The following is a 16,845-nucleotide window of genomic DNA, read 5'->3' as shown; positions in this document are numbered from 1 at the left end:
TTAGTGAACTGAGAAAGATGTTTTTTTCCTATGTTGTAATCGCCTTTCTGTGGCCTTGGTTGTTGATAAGCAGGGTGCCTGAGTTCTCCATAACTACGCATCTGCCTGCACATACCAGAGCACGCTAGGTGCACGCTTTAACAAAGCTTCATAGAAAATCTTGAGCTAATCACATGAAGATGCAAGCAGTAAGCGAATGCCTTTAGAGTATAATAGATAACAGCCAAAAAAACACAACTCAGAGCGCACGTGTACTCTCATCACTAGAGGTGATGTTCTGCTTCAATTTTCTTTCTTTCCTATCTTATATTTCTTTTATATGATTTACCATAATAAATGACTGAAAAGACAACTGCTAAGCGTTCTGAAGTGTTTATTAGAAATTTCCATTACAATACCTAGGAAAGCAAGTAGGTCAGGGGCAGGTACTTCCTCTGATGGCCAAGGTTCAGGCCATTCTAGATTTTCTGATACCAGAAATGCAGTGGCAACTCTGCCGGTTTCTGGGAATGTGTGGTTATTACTGTGGGTTTTGGAACAATTTTGCCAGTGTAGTTATGCCACTGACTAGTTTAGTGAGCCCTTCCAGTCCATTAGTCTGGACAAGAGTTCGCCAAGACTCCTTTGATTCTGCCAAGGCTCTTCTTTGCAGTGTGCCTGTGTTGGCTGCACCTGACTTTACGCATCCCTTTCATGTAGAGGTAGATGGTAGTGCTTACGGTGTGGTCGCTGTTCTTTTGCAGGCGGATGATCATGTAATTGATCATCCCGTATGTTACTATTCAAAAAAATTCAATAAACATCAAGTTAATTATAGCACCTTGTTAATTTTGTCAAGTTAATTCAGGAAGCCTTGGCATTGCTTTTGGTTTTACAGCATTTTGAAGTTTATATTGGTTCAAGTTCTACCCCAGTTCTTGTATATTCAGACCACAGTCCTCTCATTTTCCTATCCCGCATGCATAACCATAAATCAGCATCTTATGTGCTGGTCATTATTGTTGCAGGATTTCAACGAGATTCACCATCTAAAAGGAACTGAGAATATTGTGGCTGATGCATTGTCCTGTGCAGGTTCTTGGGGTGAAGAAATGTTTGATCTTAGGGGGTGGTGGTGGGGGTGTTATGACCCTGGGTCATAATGTGTACTATTATTGATTTATTTTTGCTGTTCTCCCTCCCTGCCTGAGGGGTGTGCCTTTTGTACGTTCCTGTGGGTTTTTTTTCTCCCTTCTTTTTCTTTAAGGATTTTCACTTGTAGGTGGCAGCAGCTGATCGGACCATGGTTGACTGCTCCTGCCTTAAACTGCTTTCTGGAGAAGCTAGATGCACTTCACTTTCTCTTGATTCCCAACAGGACTGTGCCTCAGGTTGTCAACTGGTTAAAGTGGTTGAGTTGTAAACAGTGTAAATACTTACCTAAAAAGCAGTCCAGGTCACTGTAGGGGTGAGAAGCCCTTTTTGTTGCACTCTATTTTTCTCCTATTTATGTTATAGAGTTGGGTAAGATCCCTGTATTTTCTGTTTTCTTTTGTTGTCCAGGTAAGATAAAGGACATTTGGGCCATGCTTACCCTGACACTAATTTACCTGTGCTGAAATAAACCAATTGTGTTTTGGACTGCAATTGGCTGTGGCACTGGTGGTCCTTAGGAGTGGGGAAAGGGGAAGTTTTTGTTTTGTTAAATACTACGCTCAGGTTTCCCCTAGGCCAGGGTGTAACAGTAGCCGTAATGTTAGATGGTTATTGACTTTTTATTAAAGGCATGACTGATGGAATTGTACGGGATTGTACTTGATATAATCAAGTAACTTACTATGAAAATTACTATGGACACAGAACACTGTTCCACATGGAGAATTTTTAGTGGACCATATGAAAGTATGACTGGTTTATTAATAAGCTGTGCTGTTAGTGAAGTTAAATGTGTATTTGCCCACAACTGCTTGTGTTATTTTAATGCTAGCTAGCTAGCTATCCTCACTAAACTTTGCTATTACAGGCAGAAGTTGGCAGCAAAATGTACGGGTGCTAGATGGCTAAAATGGTTGTGTATTACAGGCAACAATTAGAAAAGTACTGTGTGTAGTCACAGACATGGGCGCCGCCGGGGGGGGAAAGGTTAGAACAATTCTAGGGGCCCAGCACTGCCATGGGGCCCTTTAAGGGGCTGATAATATGCTTTTAATGATTTTAATAAGATTTTTGAAATAACAACAATGCAATATTCCATCTGGTAAAATGAGCTAATTGAACAAGGTTGTCTATTTCTTGAGTTCTTCAACATATTGTCATTTAACCCTCCCCCTTTTGCGAAATGGTACGGTCCAGTTCTGGTAGAAGCACAATGCGTTAAATCTGTGTGCTGATCAGTGCAACACTACTTGCTGCTGTGTCGCGGTGCAGCAGCCAGCCAGCCAGCAGTGGAGTGCGTACAGTCTATGATCGCTAAATATGAAGAGTGGCTGTCAAAAACATAAAGAAAGGCAGCTGAAAGCTGAGAGGGACCGGAGAGGCAGGCAACTGGTCACTCAGTTTTTCCCAAAGAAAGGTAGCTATCGCTCACGTGTGTTCAAAATATTAGCGAATGGTAAATGAACAGTATGAACGTGGTTGGATTAGCCTATCAAGAGAACACTTTTACAGTTTGTACAGTGACATTTTTTCCATTTTAATAACTGAACTGACTTGTGTGATAAACAAGATGAAATATTACGTTATGCTGGTGCTAATAACTAGTGCTAATAACCAGTTTCATAACTAATGGGGTGCCCTAAATATGCACAGATTCAGCCTCAGGGGGACCTCCGCCCTACCAAACCACTGAACCCCCCTTTGGAGAAGGAGGTAAGCAGCAATACAACCCATAAATGCTTTAGGATTGAAGTTTTTAATGAAGTTTTTAAACTCCTGGTCCATGGAGGGGCAACCAATAGTCTAACTCTGCCTACGCTCAAATTTCTGTCTAGACACACTTTGCTTTGAACATATTCCCTTTTTGCAGAACAGTACACACAGCTTTCTACCCAACACAACAATCCATGGGATTTCCATAGGTATTTTGATGCTGGGTAGAAAACTTTTTCTATGATTTATTAGTAGTCACATTACACATTTCACTACCAATTGTCCTAGCACAAGAAGGCATGTGGCAAAATCTTGAATTTTCATTTGTGATTGTAAATGCACAAGAATTAGTCATTGACCAGTTTTCATCTAGTCCCTGGTAGGTTAATACATAAAATGTAATAACCAAGTTACAAACTCAAGGTCCATGGGCTATCAAAAGTCAAATAATGACAATAGTGCAATTGTGACAAGGGTGGGCAAAGTTGGGGCGCCCAAAATTCTAATCTTTCATGGGGCCCAAAATTTCTGGCTGCGCCCCTGGTCACAGACCAATGCATAGAACAAGACCAACTGTTTTTCATCTTGGCTTATAGCAGATATAAGTAACTACACAGGTAATTTTGGTAGCCTGAGCCTTTACTCTGTTTTTTTGATCACTTAGACATGTCATTATGGGGTTTCATAAACGTTTTATTGTTTTACACAACAGTGATTTTCATTAGAACATCATTAGAATAAGACAAATGTGTCCAATACCATGATGTATTATGTCAGCCATGTAAGCAGGATAACATATAATACACATAATTGCAAGCAGCTTTTAAAAGTGATCCCTTAAAGCAGGGGTCCCCAACCTTTTCAGCACTAGGGACCGGTTTAGTTCAGCATTGTTTTGCTGCGGCCCGGTGTGTGTGTGTGTGTGTGTGTGGGGGGGGGGGGGGGGGGGGGGGGGGCGTGGTCTCACACACGCGAGCTGGGGGGCGGGGTGTCTACATTTAGCAGACACTGGGAGAATGCATTTAGCTGACGCTTTTACAAATTAGAATAATTGATTATTTGAATTGGAGGACAATTTTGGTGATCGTTTTGGTTCCATATCTGGTGTTGTGCATGCGTTAAAAGTAGCGAACTTCAGCTATGAACAGTAAGTAAAACTGAATCAGGAACATAAACTTGAACGACAAAATTGAACTAGGAACATGAAAACAACATGCACAACACAATAGGAATAGGTGCTGAAACAAATTAAAGGCCTAATTTTATTATGGCATAAGCCGATTAAATTTTAATGTGAGCCCTGTGCTTGTTTCCCTGCAGCTAGAATGTCCCATCTGGGGGTGATGTTGGACAGTGACACTCTTAATGTATTTGAAATATCCAATCGGTTTCTCAGTTTTGTTTTGGTCACTGTCATTGCGGAAAACCCGGCCTCGCAAAGATAAGTAGTTGGGAAGGGCAGCAACGTTTTGAGCGCTTTTACGGCTATTTCCGGATATTCCCGTTTGGCGTTTACCCAGAACGCAGGCAGAGAGTTTGTTTGGTCAAATTTAGTCTTAAGACCACCGTCATTTGCCAGCTCGATCAGCTGCGCTTCCTCCTGAACGGACAGGTGGTCAGGAATTCTTGCAAATGGATTGCGGATCCATTCATTCTTATCACGCGGATCTCGGGAGGCTGGGAAGTAGCGGTCGAATTCTTTCGACAGCCCAACGAGATGGTCACGAACCAACTGTGATAGAGCTGGCGCTGGCTCCGTTTCCCCCAGTAGCCCCACTAATAAATGAAACATGTCAAATACACCCTTGTCTACGCGACGCCCCCACTGATCCAGCTTTGCTTTAAATGCAGCGACTTTGTCTGCTACTTTAAAGACAGTCGTCATTCTCCCCTGAAGTGTCAGGTTGAGCTCATTAAGCAAAGCAAAAATGTCACAGAGGTAGGCGAGTTTTGACACCCAGTGTTCATCACTGAAATGCGCAGCCAGATCAGACTGTTTTCCTGCCAGAAATGCCTGCAGAGGCTCTCTCAACTCGAACACTCTGGCCAGTGACTTCCCCCTCGACAGCCACCTGACCTCTGCGTGCAAGAGAAGGCGTTTGTGCTCTGCATTCATTTCTTCGCAGAGCTGCTCAAACAACCGGGTGTTGAGTGCGTGTGCTTTGATGAAGTTGACCATTTTAACGACATCGTTCAATACAGCATTCAACTCCGGTGACAATTTACGGCTGGCCAGCATTTCTCTGTGAATGACAGTGTGTTCGCAGTCAGGTGCAACCTCGCTCAGCCTCGCAGTGAAACCAGACAGCCGCCCAGTCATCGCCGCAGCCCCATCAGTACATACACCGATGCAGAAGGACCAGTCTAATTTCCCTGACACGTAACCATCCAACGCCCGAAACAACTCTGCACCTGTGGTGTTTGTTGGAAGGGAGAGCACACACAACAGATCCTCCTCAACATCCTCCTCAAAAATGTACCGCACGAAAACGAGAAGTATTGCCCTGTTTTCCACATCAGTGGACTCATCTACCTGAATTGCAAACCACGGCGACCCTTTTAGCCTCTGCAACAACTGCGCCTCAATATCCTCCGCTATATCATTAATGCGCCTCTGCACAGTACTGGCAGAAAGAGGTACCGAGCCTATCTTTTTGGCTGCTGCCTCCCCAAGCACTTCGTTGCACATGTCTTGGGCAGAAGGCAGAATTAGCTCTTCTCCAATAGTGAATGGTTTCTTTGACTTAGCTATTTGACACGCCACTCTGTACGAGGCTCTTAGCAAAGCCACGTTCACAGAAGTAGTTGTCTTTAGCATGAGTTTTTGTGAATCTTGCTCTTGCTTTTTGCGCTCAAAGAATTCAAGAGGTTTATTTTTAAGTGTGGGGTGTTTAGTTTCAAGGTGTCGAATGAGCTTTGATGGCTTCATAGACTCATTCGACAGCTTGTCCCCGCACACCACACACAACGGATTAGGAGCATGCGAGTCACCGGTCTGTGTAAAGCCGAATTTTAGGTAGGAATCATCATATCTCCTATTGAAAGATCCCTTCTTTTTCTTTGGGTTGCTTCCGGGATCATTATTGTCATCGATGCTGGACCTCTTTTCACCCTTACCCAAACCAAAGAAACTTTCTAAGGACGTTTGCTGCTTCTTGCTCATTGTAGCTAATATACACTGTCGCTGACCGTGAGAACTGAGCTGATCTGAGGCAGCGCTGTGGGAAAATAGCCTACGTGTTGAGGGCGGGTAAGACAGTCATCATGATTGAAAAAAATAAAATGTGCTATCGGCCTCCGAATGCAATAGGCTATGCAGCGTCCACGCATACTTATCTAACGTGAAATGAACCCATGTTTTATTTACACCTCTCTCTCTTTTATATATAAAAAATCCCCCCCCTTTTTTTGGCATTTCCCCCCAATGTCACGACCCGGTTCGGAATGTCTCGCGGACCGGTACCGGTCCGCGGACCGGTGGTTGCGGACCGCTGCCTTAAAGGGATGCCATTTCCATATGTTGGCAGTGTATGGCCCACTGAAAAAATGTGTGAACACATCAGACCTGTTGTCCCAGCACTTTTCAAAACAAATTGACACCTATGGGCCCTGCGAGTGTCCAGCTCATACTCTGTGCAGATGTTCCAGATGATGCCTGCAACTTATTTTACTATGACAGTTGGACATCTAATGACTGCGGCATTGGGTATTGATGGCTTGGCTCTTGTTTCTCCAATTAGCAGTTTTACTCACTGGATATATTTGGATATTTCCATCTTCCTTGCCTTCTCGTCAAGGATCCCATGCAACTGTGGAATTCCTGGGCACGTGCAGCTGTCCTGTCTGTTATGTAGTCATTTAATTCCTTCTGTTCTTATCCCTGTCTTTATTATCAACTGTCTACACTTGTCAAATCCGTATGTTTTCACTGTAAATCTTTGTAAGGTAGCCATGTCACCATTAATCTGCTTATTGTGCAATTTGAAATTGCAAACTTTAAAAAAAAAAAAGTAATGGAAATGTACATTTCGGGGGGAAAACTCAAATACTGCAAAAAGTTTTTACACTCACATGAGGTGGTTTTTCAGATTATTTGATAAAGCATTATTTCAAATTGAAATGGAAACATTTTTTGCATTTAAATCACATGACATGAGCAAATGCTACCTTTCTGAAAAAAGATGCCTCTATAAAAGATATTGCGAGAAGATAAACTATTGCAAGTTCGTATCACTCAGTGGAAACACAGACCATTCACAATTGTGTATTATTGATATTTAAAAAATATCCTCACTTCTATTTTGTGCAAAACTTCAATGGAAACCTGATTATAGAGTCAGTGTCTAGCTCATTTTTGGCATATAGCTTGATATCCATGTACATGTGGTGTCTGATGCATAACAGCAGGGAGGGGGACTGCTTGTTTGGTGTGTGCTACTCCTTGTTTACATCTGGTCTGCTACTAGATGGGATTCACACAAGTTTCAATTTGCGTGAGCAATCAGTATTTTTCCATTTGCTAATTAGCTGGGCTTTTAGTGTGGTTTCAACCAACGCTCCTTCCCAAAATCTCTCCCCTTCTCCTACATCTCCCATAACCTGTTCATCATGGGTCTCGACTCCATTCCTATTTGTTCTCTCACCCACAAGAGGCATTCCATCGTTATGGTCCCCCATGAGGATGTTGCCTCTCCAACCTCATTTACCATTCAGCTACCTCCACCGACACCTTCTGGATCACTGCTGGACTATGGAACTACCAGTCTTTCACATAGAAGGCTGACTTCATCTCTGCCCACGCCTCCCTTCTGTTGTGAGGGCCACATCCTTGCATTGACAGAGACCTGGATATCACCTGACACCACCACAACACCTGCAGCCCTCTCCACCTCCTTCTCTTTCTCTCACACTCCTTGCCCGTCTGGTCATGGTGGCACTGGTTGATTTATCAGCCGTGAAGTTCTCACCTCTTCCACCTCTTCATCTCCTCCTTTGAATTTCATTCAGTTTCAATCTTCTCCTGTTAGCCTTTTTGTCATTGTTGCTTAGTGCCCTCCTGGCCCTGTGGGATGTTTCTTTGATGAAGTGGACACATCCTACTCAGCTCCTTCCCAGAAGATGGCAGCTCACTGATGTTCCTGGGAAACTTCAACCTCCACCTAGAAGCCTCCCACTCTGCTGCCTTCCTTCCTCTACTCCACTCCCTTGACCTTTCCCTGCTGAACTCTCCTCCAACCCATAAAGCTGGCAACCTTCTCCACCTGGTCTTCCTCTGAAACTGCTCTGCCTCAGATTCCACAGTTTCCCCCTCTCCATCTGTCTGACCACCACCTCATTTAATTTTCCCTCCCTCTTCCTCTCCACCCATCATTCCTCCCTTCCCCCCACTGTTACAGTTCGTCATAACCTCCACTCTCCCTCTCCTTCTTCTCTTGCCTCCTCTGTCACTGGCTTCCTCCCCCCACTTGAATCCTTTGCTAGTTTGTCCACTGAATCTGCTGCATCCTCCCTGCTCTCCTCGCTGGACACATTATCTCCTCTTGTCTCCAGGCCAGCAAGATCTTCTCCTCCTTGTTCCTGGATGTCTCAAACACTTTGCTCCTATGGAATCAGTCTCTGTGCAGCAGAGAGAAAGTGGAAAAAATCCAGGGCCCCTTCTGACCTTTCCTGTTACCAGTCCCTCCTTACAGAGTTCTCAGCCTCGCTCAAATCAGCCAAGATGAAGTTTTATCACTCAAATTCACACCCCCATCTCCAACCCTGGTCAACTGTTTTCTGTTTTCTCTTCTCTCCTCAACTCTCCACCACCTGCACCTCAATCTTCCATCACTGCAGAGGACTTTGCTGTATTTTTTGAGATCATAGCCATCTACAACTCATTCACCATGCCTGCCCCACCCTCCCTGTCTCCTCCCCCCTGCTCTCTGCTTTTTCCCCTCTTTCCACTTCTGATATCTCCCAGCTCCTGCTCTCTCACCATCCGACCACCGGTCTCCTTGACCCTATCCCCTCGTCTCTCCTACAGACCATCACTCCTGACATCCTCCCATTTATCACCTCCTTATCTTCCAGATACTTTCCTTCCAGCTTCAAATGGGCCCACATCACCACTCTGTTGAGAAAAGAGAGAGAGAGAAAAAACCAACACACCTTAGACTCTGTCATCCAGAACTACCACCGTTTCTCTCCTCCCCTTCCTGTCAAAGATGCTTGAATGTGCTGTTGCTAACCAACTCTCCTCTTTTCTCTCATGGAACAACCTCCTGGATCCTCACCAGTCTGGTTTCCACACCAGACACTCAACCAAAACTGCGCTTCTCTCAGTCAGTCAGTGAGGCACTTCATGCAGCACATGCTGCCTCCCTCTCCTAAATCCTAATTCTCCTCGATCTTTCCGCTGCATTTGACGCTGATCACTCCCCATCCTCTTGTCATCCTCATCAGCTCAAGGGATCTGTGGGACAGCCCTAGACTGGTTCAAGTCCCACCTCTCTGGTCACTCCTTCCAGGTTACTTGGTCTGGTTCTGTATCAGCACTTACCACCGATGTCCCTCAAGGTTCAGTCCTTGGTCCACTTCTCTTCTCTCTCTACACCCAGGCTCTTGGCCCAGTTATCTCTGCCCATAGTCTATCCTACCACTGCTATGCTGATGACACCCAACTGTTTTTCTCCCTTTTCCTCCTTCTGACACACAGCTTTCCACTTGCATCTCTGCTTGCCTGCATGACGTACAGAGCTGGATGGACAACAATCACCTGAAGCTCAACACAGGTAAGATGGAGGTAATCTACATCTCCACCCCTGGACATTGTCCTTTCCATGGGGGACATCTCTAGGTCTCCTTCACCCAATGCAAAGAACCTAGGGGTTGTGTTCAACAAACTTTCCTTGCAGCTCACATCAAATTTAAGGCATTGGTTCTAGCTTACCAGGCTCTCAAGGGGTTAGGGCCAATATACCTCCAGAGTATGCTCTGCCCCTACAGGCCAGCCAGATCCCTACGCTCCGCTGCTACTGGTCGCCTGGCCCTGCCTCCTCTCCACTCCTGCCCAGTCTGCTCAAGACTACTGTCTATCCTGGTTGCCCGTTGGTGGAATGACCTTCCCATTGAGGTCAGAACTGCTGACTCCCTGACCACCTTCAAGCACAGACTGAAGACTCACCTCTTCAGGCTGCACCTCTCCTCTTCTTCCCTACCCACTGTGTAACCAAGTTTTGGTCAAGACCAACCCAGGCCGTGTATGGTCTAGCTTGGGGTTAGCTGTTTTGAGTTCTCCATTTAGTTATACTTTATGGTTGGTTTGTTTCCTTGGCTGTTTGAGTATTGGTATTTTAACAGCATATTACACTAGGTATTGCTGTCACTTGAACTTTCTTGTCTAGAAGTTCAGCACTTCATGTACGGTACCTGACTTTTGCACTCATTGTACTCTGGAAAAGTGTGTCTGTTAAATGCCATGTAATGGATAGCAAATCAGTGCATGGGGGTTTTGAAGTGACTTATCTAAATGTTCTTTTGTCACTCCCAATCTTGGTTAATATTTTAGATGTTTGGCTACTATTAAATGAAATGAATCTGACAAATGTCACTGACAATCTTTGATACTGAAATATGTCTTATGACAAATGCAAATTAGCTTACTGTAAGTCAGCAGTGGCTCATGACCATAAATTTTGGTGGGGAAGAAAAACATTAAAAAAGGGGGAAGACAAAAACCACATAGCCTCAAACAAAATTATGTTGAGGTCCTCACAACTGACTTATAGAGGATGTGCAGTCACGTGACCCGTCCGTGTCTACTCCGCCATATTGGACGGCTTCAGGATTGTTTACTTTGCGCGAGCGTAATGGATCCAGGGAGTAATCCCCAATAAAATTCGGAAAATACCCCATCTACATCGCGCGATAACTTGTCTAAGTTTGTTCAGCATCTTGAAGGTGACGTGAGGCAGCTTTACGTGGAAAAGTGTTCCAGGTTGGGGATTGCAGATCCGTACAACTTGCCGCAATCCTTGTTCAGGGAAATTCAGAGCTGCGGTGCCAGCGATTTGCCCGATCTGGCCTACCACGACATTTACAATTTTCTTGTTAATCATGAATTGTGTTACACTGGCAAAGCCCTCAAAGCTTACAAGAGCCTGGAAGCTTATAAATATTTTGTTGCGGGATGGGTATCCCAACTATACCTCTGGAAGGTTCCGAAGAAGAATGTCTACTTGATAACCTCACGGGTAAGTGGCATTAAGACGTTTATCATAAAGAGACTATGCAGGACGTTTTATCGTAAGAATGTTCGAAATCTAAACTCAGTTCCAGATAATGACAGGGTTGTAAATATGTACGTTTTTGTCTGGAAAAAAAAAAAAATCACAAATCACCGACTATGCAGTTATCATTCAATCCGAAAATCAACTTAACAGATGTACCAGGAGTATTGAATTAGATTACACCTACCTGATATGAAGTGTTCACTACAAATTCGGCTGGTAGAACTGGGGTACCAGTTTTCTCTTCGCACAGCGGACACCCATTTTGCACGTCTCTCCTCATCTGCGGGGAATCTATAAAATGACAGGCCCTCCTTTTGGCCCTGTCTATTGGTACAACCAAATACTGAACAAGATATAACCATTCTCGAAAGATCTACTCCCACACACTTGATAATTAGAACGGGTTCGTCTAAGTTCTATGCGCAGCCATGCCGTCCAAGATGGCAGATAAATAAATATCATGTGACCTCGTGACGTCACGTGCACGCTGTCTATAGGTATCAAGGAGTTGAGAGGTGAGAATATAGCATAGAGTCAAGCAGCCTACAGTAAACAGTTCTGAGGGACTTCAGACGTACCTTTGTTCAAGTGTGTTCACTACAGCAGGTGTGTTTCCCATCGCAGTGTGCAAGGTGCATACAGAACAGCTAAAACAACCCCAAATCAGAAAAAGTTGGGATGGTATGTTGAAATTAAATCTGAAAACAATATTTTGTATATAATCTTTGATATTGTACTCAACAGTAGCACATTATTTGATGTTTTACCTCATGAGTTTTACTGTTTATTTCAAAATAAACACTTCAATTTTGATTCTGGCAACACATTTAAAAAAAGTGGGGTCAGTAAGGTATTTACCAATCTAGAATGTTGCCATTCCTTCTCACAACACTTAAAAGATGTTTAGAGACTCAAGACATCAAGTGATGAAGCATTTCAGGTGTTAGTTTGACCCATTCTTCCTACAAACAGGTCTTAAGGTGTGCAACAGTACAGGGTCATCATTGCCAAGTTTTTCATTTCAAAATTCACCACACATTCTCTATTGGGAACAGAGGCGACAGGCACCTCCTCCTTCCACAGCCATGCCTTTGTAATGTATGCAAAATGTGATTTTGCATTGTCTTGTTGACATATCCCTGGAAAAGAGGTCATCCTGAAGGTAGAATATGTTGCTCCAAAATCTCAATGTACTTTTCAGCATTAACACTGCAATCACAGAAGTGCAAGTTACCTTTGCCAAGGCCACTAACACAACCCCATAATATGAGACACCCTGGCTTTTGGACTTGTTGCTGGTAACAGGCTGGATGGTCCTTTTCATCTTTGATCCGGAGCACATAGTATACATTTCTTCCGAAAAAGATGTGGCATACCGATGTGTCTGACCACAATACAGGTTTCCACTGTTCACAATGTCTCTGAGCCCAGAGAAGTCAATGGAACTTCTGGACACAAAGCAAAACAAAATCCAAAAATAAAACACTGTTTGCTGATCACAGAAAGTGCCCTGATATGCATGACACATGTTTAAATTAAAAATAAAACTAAACAACTTATCCATTTTAAAATTTTATATTGCTAAAAATAGGCTCACCCAGGCACAGCCACTTGCACTGAAACCATCAACAGCACATTACTGCGCAGTTTCCCTTGGTAACACACAGTAACAAATAATGGCTTTTAATTCTTAAAAAAAAAAAGAAAGGGGGGAGCACAGCTCTTAGCTGCACTCGTGTGGGTTTACACTGGTTCAGATGGGTTCAATGTAGAGAGAGAATTTCACTGTGCTGTAATGTACATGTGACAAATAAAGGCTTCTAGTTCTAAAAATCTAATCAGAATTTTCTGTAACCATGTGATTTTTACTGGCAACAAAATACGCGAATTAACAGACTTCACTTTTAAATCAAACTGCTAGATAACAGATACTGATACAGATACTAGTAAGCAATGGTCATTGTCATAGCAACAAGATTCATGCTGTCTAAAAAGATTGCCTCTCTCAGTGAATAAAAACAAACAAAAGCAGGCCACATAAAAAGTGATTTTTATTTTTTCAAAAAATTAAAAACACAGAGTAGCCAGTGATGGAACATTTGGGCAAACTGCCTCCCAAAGGCTGTGTACATGTCTGTTTACGTGTGTGTTTTTTTTCACTGCTTCAATGAGCGGGCTTATTTTTAATCGCCAAATGCTTGACACTGGCATCTTTAGGGTTGTTCACAACAATTTAGAAGCAATGTATCCACTAGATCTCAGCCTCAGTAAGTCATGTGGCCTGTTAGTTACATCATAATCTCAGATTCTCTCACGTACCGTAATTTGCACTCAGAGTGCAATATTTGAGCCTCTGAGAAAGATGGCAGCCCCTGGGACATTTTATTGTAAAAGAAACAATCTGGACATTGTATACAGGCACAAATATGAACAAGTGAACACTCAATCATGTCTAGTATTATCAGTCAGTATAAAGGAGTTAATTTTTGGGTTTTGTTTGCATTTCAAATAAGGCTTATTTTTTACACAGTAAAGTTTTATTTAGCATTTGTGGATATATTCAAATTGTCTGCAATGAAATACGTACAAGTCTAAGTAAATTTTAAAAATCACTACTTTCTTTTTATATTTGCATATCATCCCAACTTTTTTTGTTTTGGGGTTGTATTATTAACCAGCACTGCCAGGTTTCAAATAAATTTCCAGCCCAAAAACTATGTATTTAAAATTCTTTAGGCATAAACATTTTTTGAATGACTGATGTAAACTAACAGAGCACTTTATGAGGAACACTATATACTAATACTGGGTAGGGCCTCCCTTTGCTCTCAAAGCAATCTCAGATCTTCAGTTCTAAGATGTTGGAACCATTCCTTTGAGATTCTGGTCCATGTTGACATGGTTGCATCATGCAAGTCCTGAAGATTTTTTAGATGCACTTTCATTCTGCGAATCTCCCAATCTACCACATCCCTAAAATGTTCAGATCTGGTGACTGGGAAAGTCACTGAAGAACACTGAACTCATTACCATGTCCATAAAATCAGCTGGAGACAACTAATGCTTTCATGCTGGAAGTAGCCTTAGACAATGGGTAAACTGTGGCAATGAAGGAATGCATATGGGTCAGCAGGAACACTCAAATATGCTGCGATGTTTGATTGGTATTAATGAGACCAAGTGTGTCAAGAAAACTTTCCCCACACCATAACACCACCTCTACCAGCTTGGACAGTTTAACACAAGGAAAGTTTGGTCCATGGATCATGCTGTTGGTGCTAAATTTGGCATCTGTGTGCTCAGCCAAAATCAAGATTCATCAGAACAGGCCATTCTCCCCCCCACTCTTCAACAGTTTTGGTGAGCCTGTGCCCACTGCAGCCTCAGCTGTCTGTTATTGGCCTACAGAAGTGGAACCTGATGTTGTCTTCTACTGTTGTAGCCCATCCACCTCAAGGTTGCATGTGTTATGCATTTGGAGATGCTTTTCTGCTCACCACAATTGTATAGAAGGGTTATCCGAGTTACGGTAGCCTTTCTGTCAGCTCAAACCAGTCTGGCCATTCCCCCGTAAGCCTCTCTCATTGAGAAGGTGTCCACAGAACTGCCACTCACTGGAGAGTTTTTCTTTATTGCACCATTGAGTAAACTCTAGAGACTATTGAGCATGAAAATCCCAGGAAATCAGCAGTTATAGGAAATACTCAAACTAGCCCATCTAGCACCAATAATCATGCCATGGTCAAAATCACTGAGAACTATTTTTCTTTTTTTTACCCATTCTGATGGTTGATGTGAGCATTCCTCCAAGCTGATGGCCTGTATCTGTATGACTTTATGCAGTGCTGCCAAACGAATGCCTGATTAGATAATTGCATGAATGAGTAGATTAGATTAGACAGAACTTTATTGATCCCTTTGGGAGGGTTCCCTCAGGGAAATTAAGATTCCAGCAGCATCATTACAGGATAAACAGAGAATAGAAAATAGAGAAAAAACTTCTAGATAAATTAAATTATTTATATATACAAATATAAAAAGAACAAGATGTGGGGACAGAGGAAGGGGGGGAAATACAGTTAGAGTAGATATACAGTTATTCCAAAGTGCTCAATAAAGTACAGCTATACAGCAGCAAGCATAGTCAGTAATCAAATTTACAAGTTTAAGACTAAAGATCTTTACAGTCAGATTTTTCAATTTTGCTGCACTGATGCTAGTTACTGACCCATCTTTTACTCAGGCTGGTGAGAAGTCAGTTTGAGTTTCAGTCATGCAGGGTTAGACATTCTCATGCCTTCTTGTAATAGTGTATACCCAGGATAGTGGTAATTATCAGTGGGAGGGACAGAAAGCGTTTCCAATTTGTACATTCGTAGAACCTTTCTTTGTTAAAAGTAAGGATAGAAAAATATTTCTACGCCAGATTCCTGGGAATTAAAACTATTACATTAAACACTTAAATGACTTAACCAATGTTCTTGTTGAGAGCACTGAATTCTCCTCACCCTGTAAATGTGTGGCGCCAAAAAGAAAAAAGACGACAATTTATATTGCTTTTATTTATTAATGTTCTAGTTGATATAATTCAAAGTTACTAAGCATAATTGTGTCCCTGGAAAACCTGAAGCATTCCAGTGATTTCAAGAAGATTCTCTTTTTTCTGTAAGAGTGTCAAAAATTGTAGAGAGAAGGTGATGGGTACCAAGGGAAAACAAAAGTAATATGAGGTGTGAAGAAGGGAAACTAATGAGAAAAGTGCAACCAAGATATGTATATCCCCTTTGGACATAATGTGTACAAACTGTACACATGAAGTTCCATAGCATTTTTCATTGTGTCCGAAGGGGATACGTGCAGGCATGAACTGAAAGGATTAAAGAGGAGTAAATGAGCAGGAAAATATGAGGGGTGTGTGTGTGTAAAATCCAGATAGTGTTTTTGTTCAGATGGTTTTCCTTCATGGTGAAAACATGGTTCTGGATTAAAAGCAGAGATTTTATACGAAAGGAGACATCCCACTTTTAAGAATCCTGAATAGAAAGCTATGGGAAAAGTCAGTAACGCCAAAGATGGCAGTTGTATTCCCCTTCTCCCCAAAAAGCCAAATCAGCTGCCGGACTGGGAAAAATTTAAGCCAATGGTGTTTTTTCACTGATGCAAGTGTGCAGTTGCACATGCATAGTTGAAGTATAGCAACCTCGAGCATGAATTAAAATTTGAGCTTGACTTAATCTCTGGGCGGCACGGTGGTGTAGTGGTTAGCACGGTCGCCTCACAGCAAGAAGGTTCTGGGTTCGAACTCAGCGGCTGGCGAGGGCCTTTCTGTGTGGAGTTTGCATGTTCTTCCCGTGTCTGCGTGAGTTTCCTCCGGGTGCTCCGGTTTCCCCCACAATCCAAAGACATGCAGTTAGGTTGACGTGGGGCGGCCTTGGGCTGAGGTGTCCTTGAGCAAGGTATCTGACTCCTGACTGCTTCCCGGGCGCTTTGGTGTGGCTGCCCACTGCTCTGAGTGTGTGCACGTGTGTTCACTGCTTCAGATGGGTTAAATGCAGAGGATGAATTTCACTGTGCTTGAAGTGTGCATGTGACGAATAATAATAATAAAGGTTTGAATAATAATAATAATAATAATAATCTACATTTCTTCCATGTACTTCCCCACCACATGATTCTTTTTGAAGTCAACATCATTCTGCATGGGCTGGTTATTACCCATGCAGAA

The 16,845-nt window shown here is 42.8% G+C and overlaps 1 protein-coding gene across 1 annotated transcript; it reads right to left on the bottom strand.

The window, feature by feature from the left end:
* Positions 1-4,135: 4,135 nt before the first annotated feature.
* On the bottom strand, positions 4,136-6,092 carry LOC132875671 (SCAN domain-containing protein 3-like). The gene has a single exon (XM_060912620.1). The coding sequence runs from the start codon at positions 6,008-6,010 to the stop codon at positions 4,136-4,138; it is 1,875 nt and encodes a 624-aa protein (XP_060768603.1). The 5' UTR covers positions 6,011-6,092.
* Between the last annotated feature and the right edge of the window lie 10,753 nt (positions 6,093-16,845).

Source organism: Neoarius graeffei, chromosome 28, assembly GCF_027579695.1.
Source record: "Neoarius graeffei isolate fNeoGra1 chromosome 28, fNeoGra1.pri, whole genome shotgun sequence".
NCBI lineage: Eukaryota > Metazoa > Chordata > Actinopteri > Siluriformes > Ariidae > Neoarius > Neoarius graeffei.
Note: the sequence above shows the minus strand (reverse complement) of the source record. Positions and strands in the feature narration are given on the sequence as shown.

Bases quoted from the DNA above. Each gene is read 5' to 3' on its own strand.
- LOC132875671 (XM_060912620.1), bottom strand. From the start codon at position 6,010: ATGAGCAAGAAGCAGCAAACGTCCTTAGAAAGTTTCTTTGGTTTGGGT.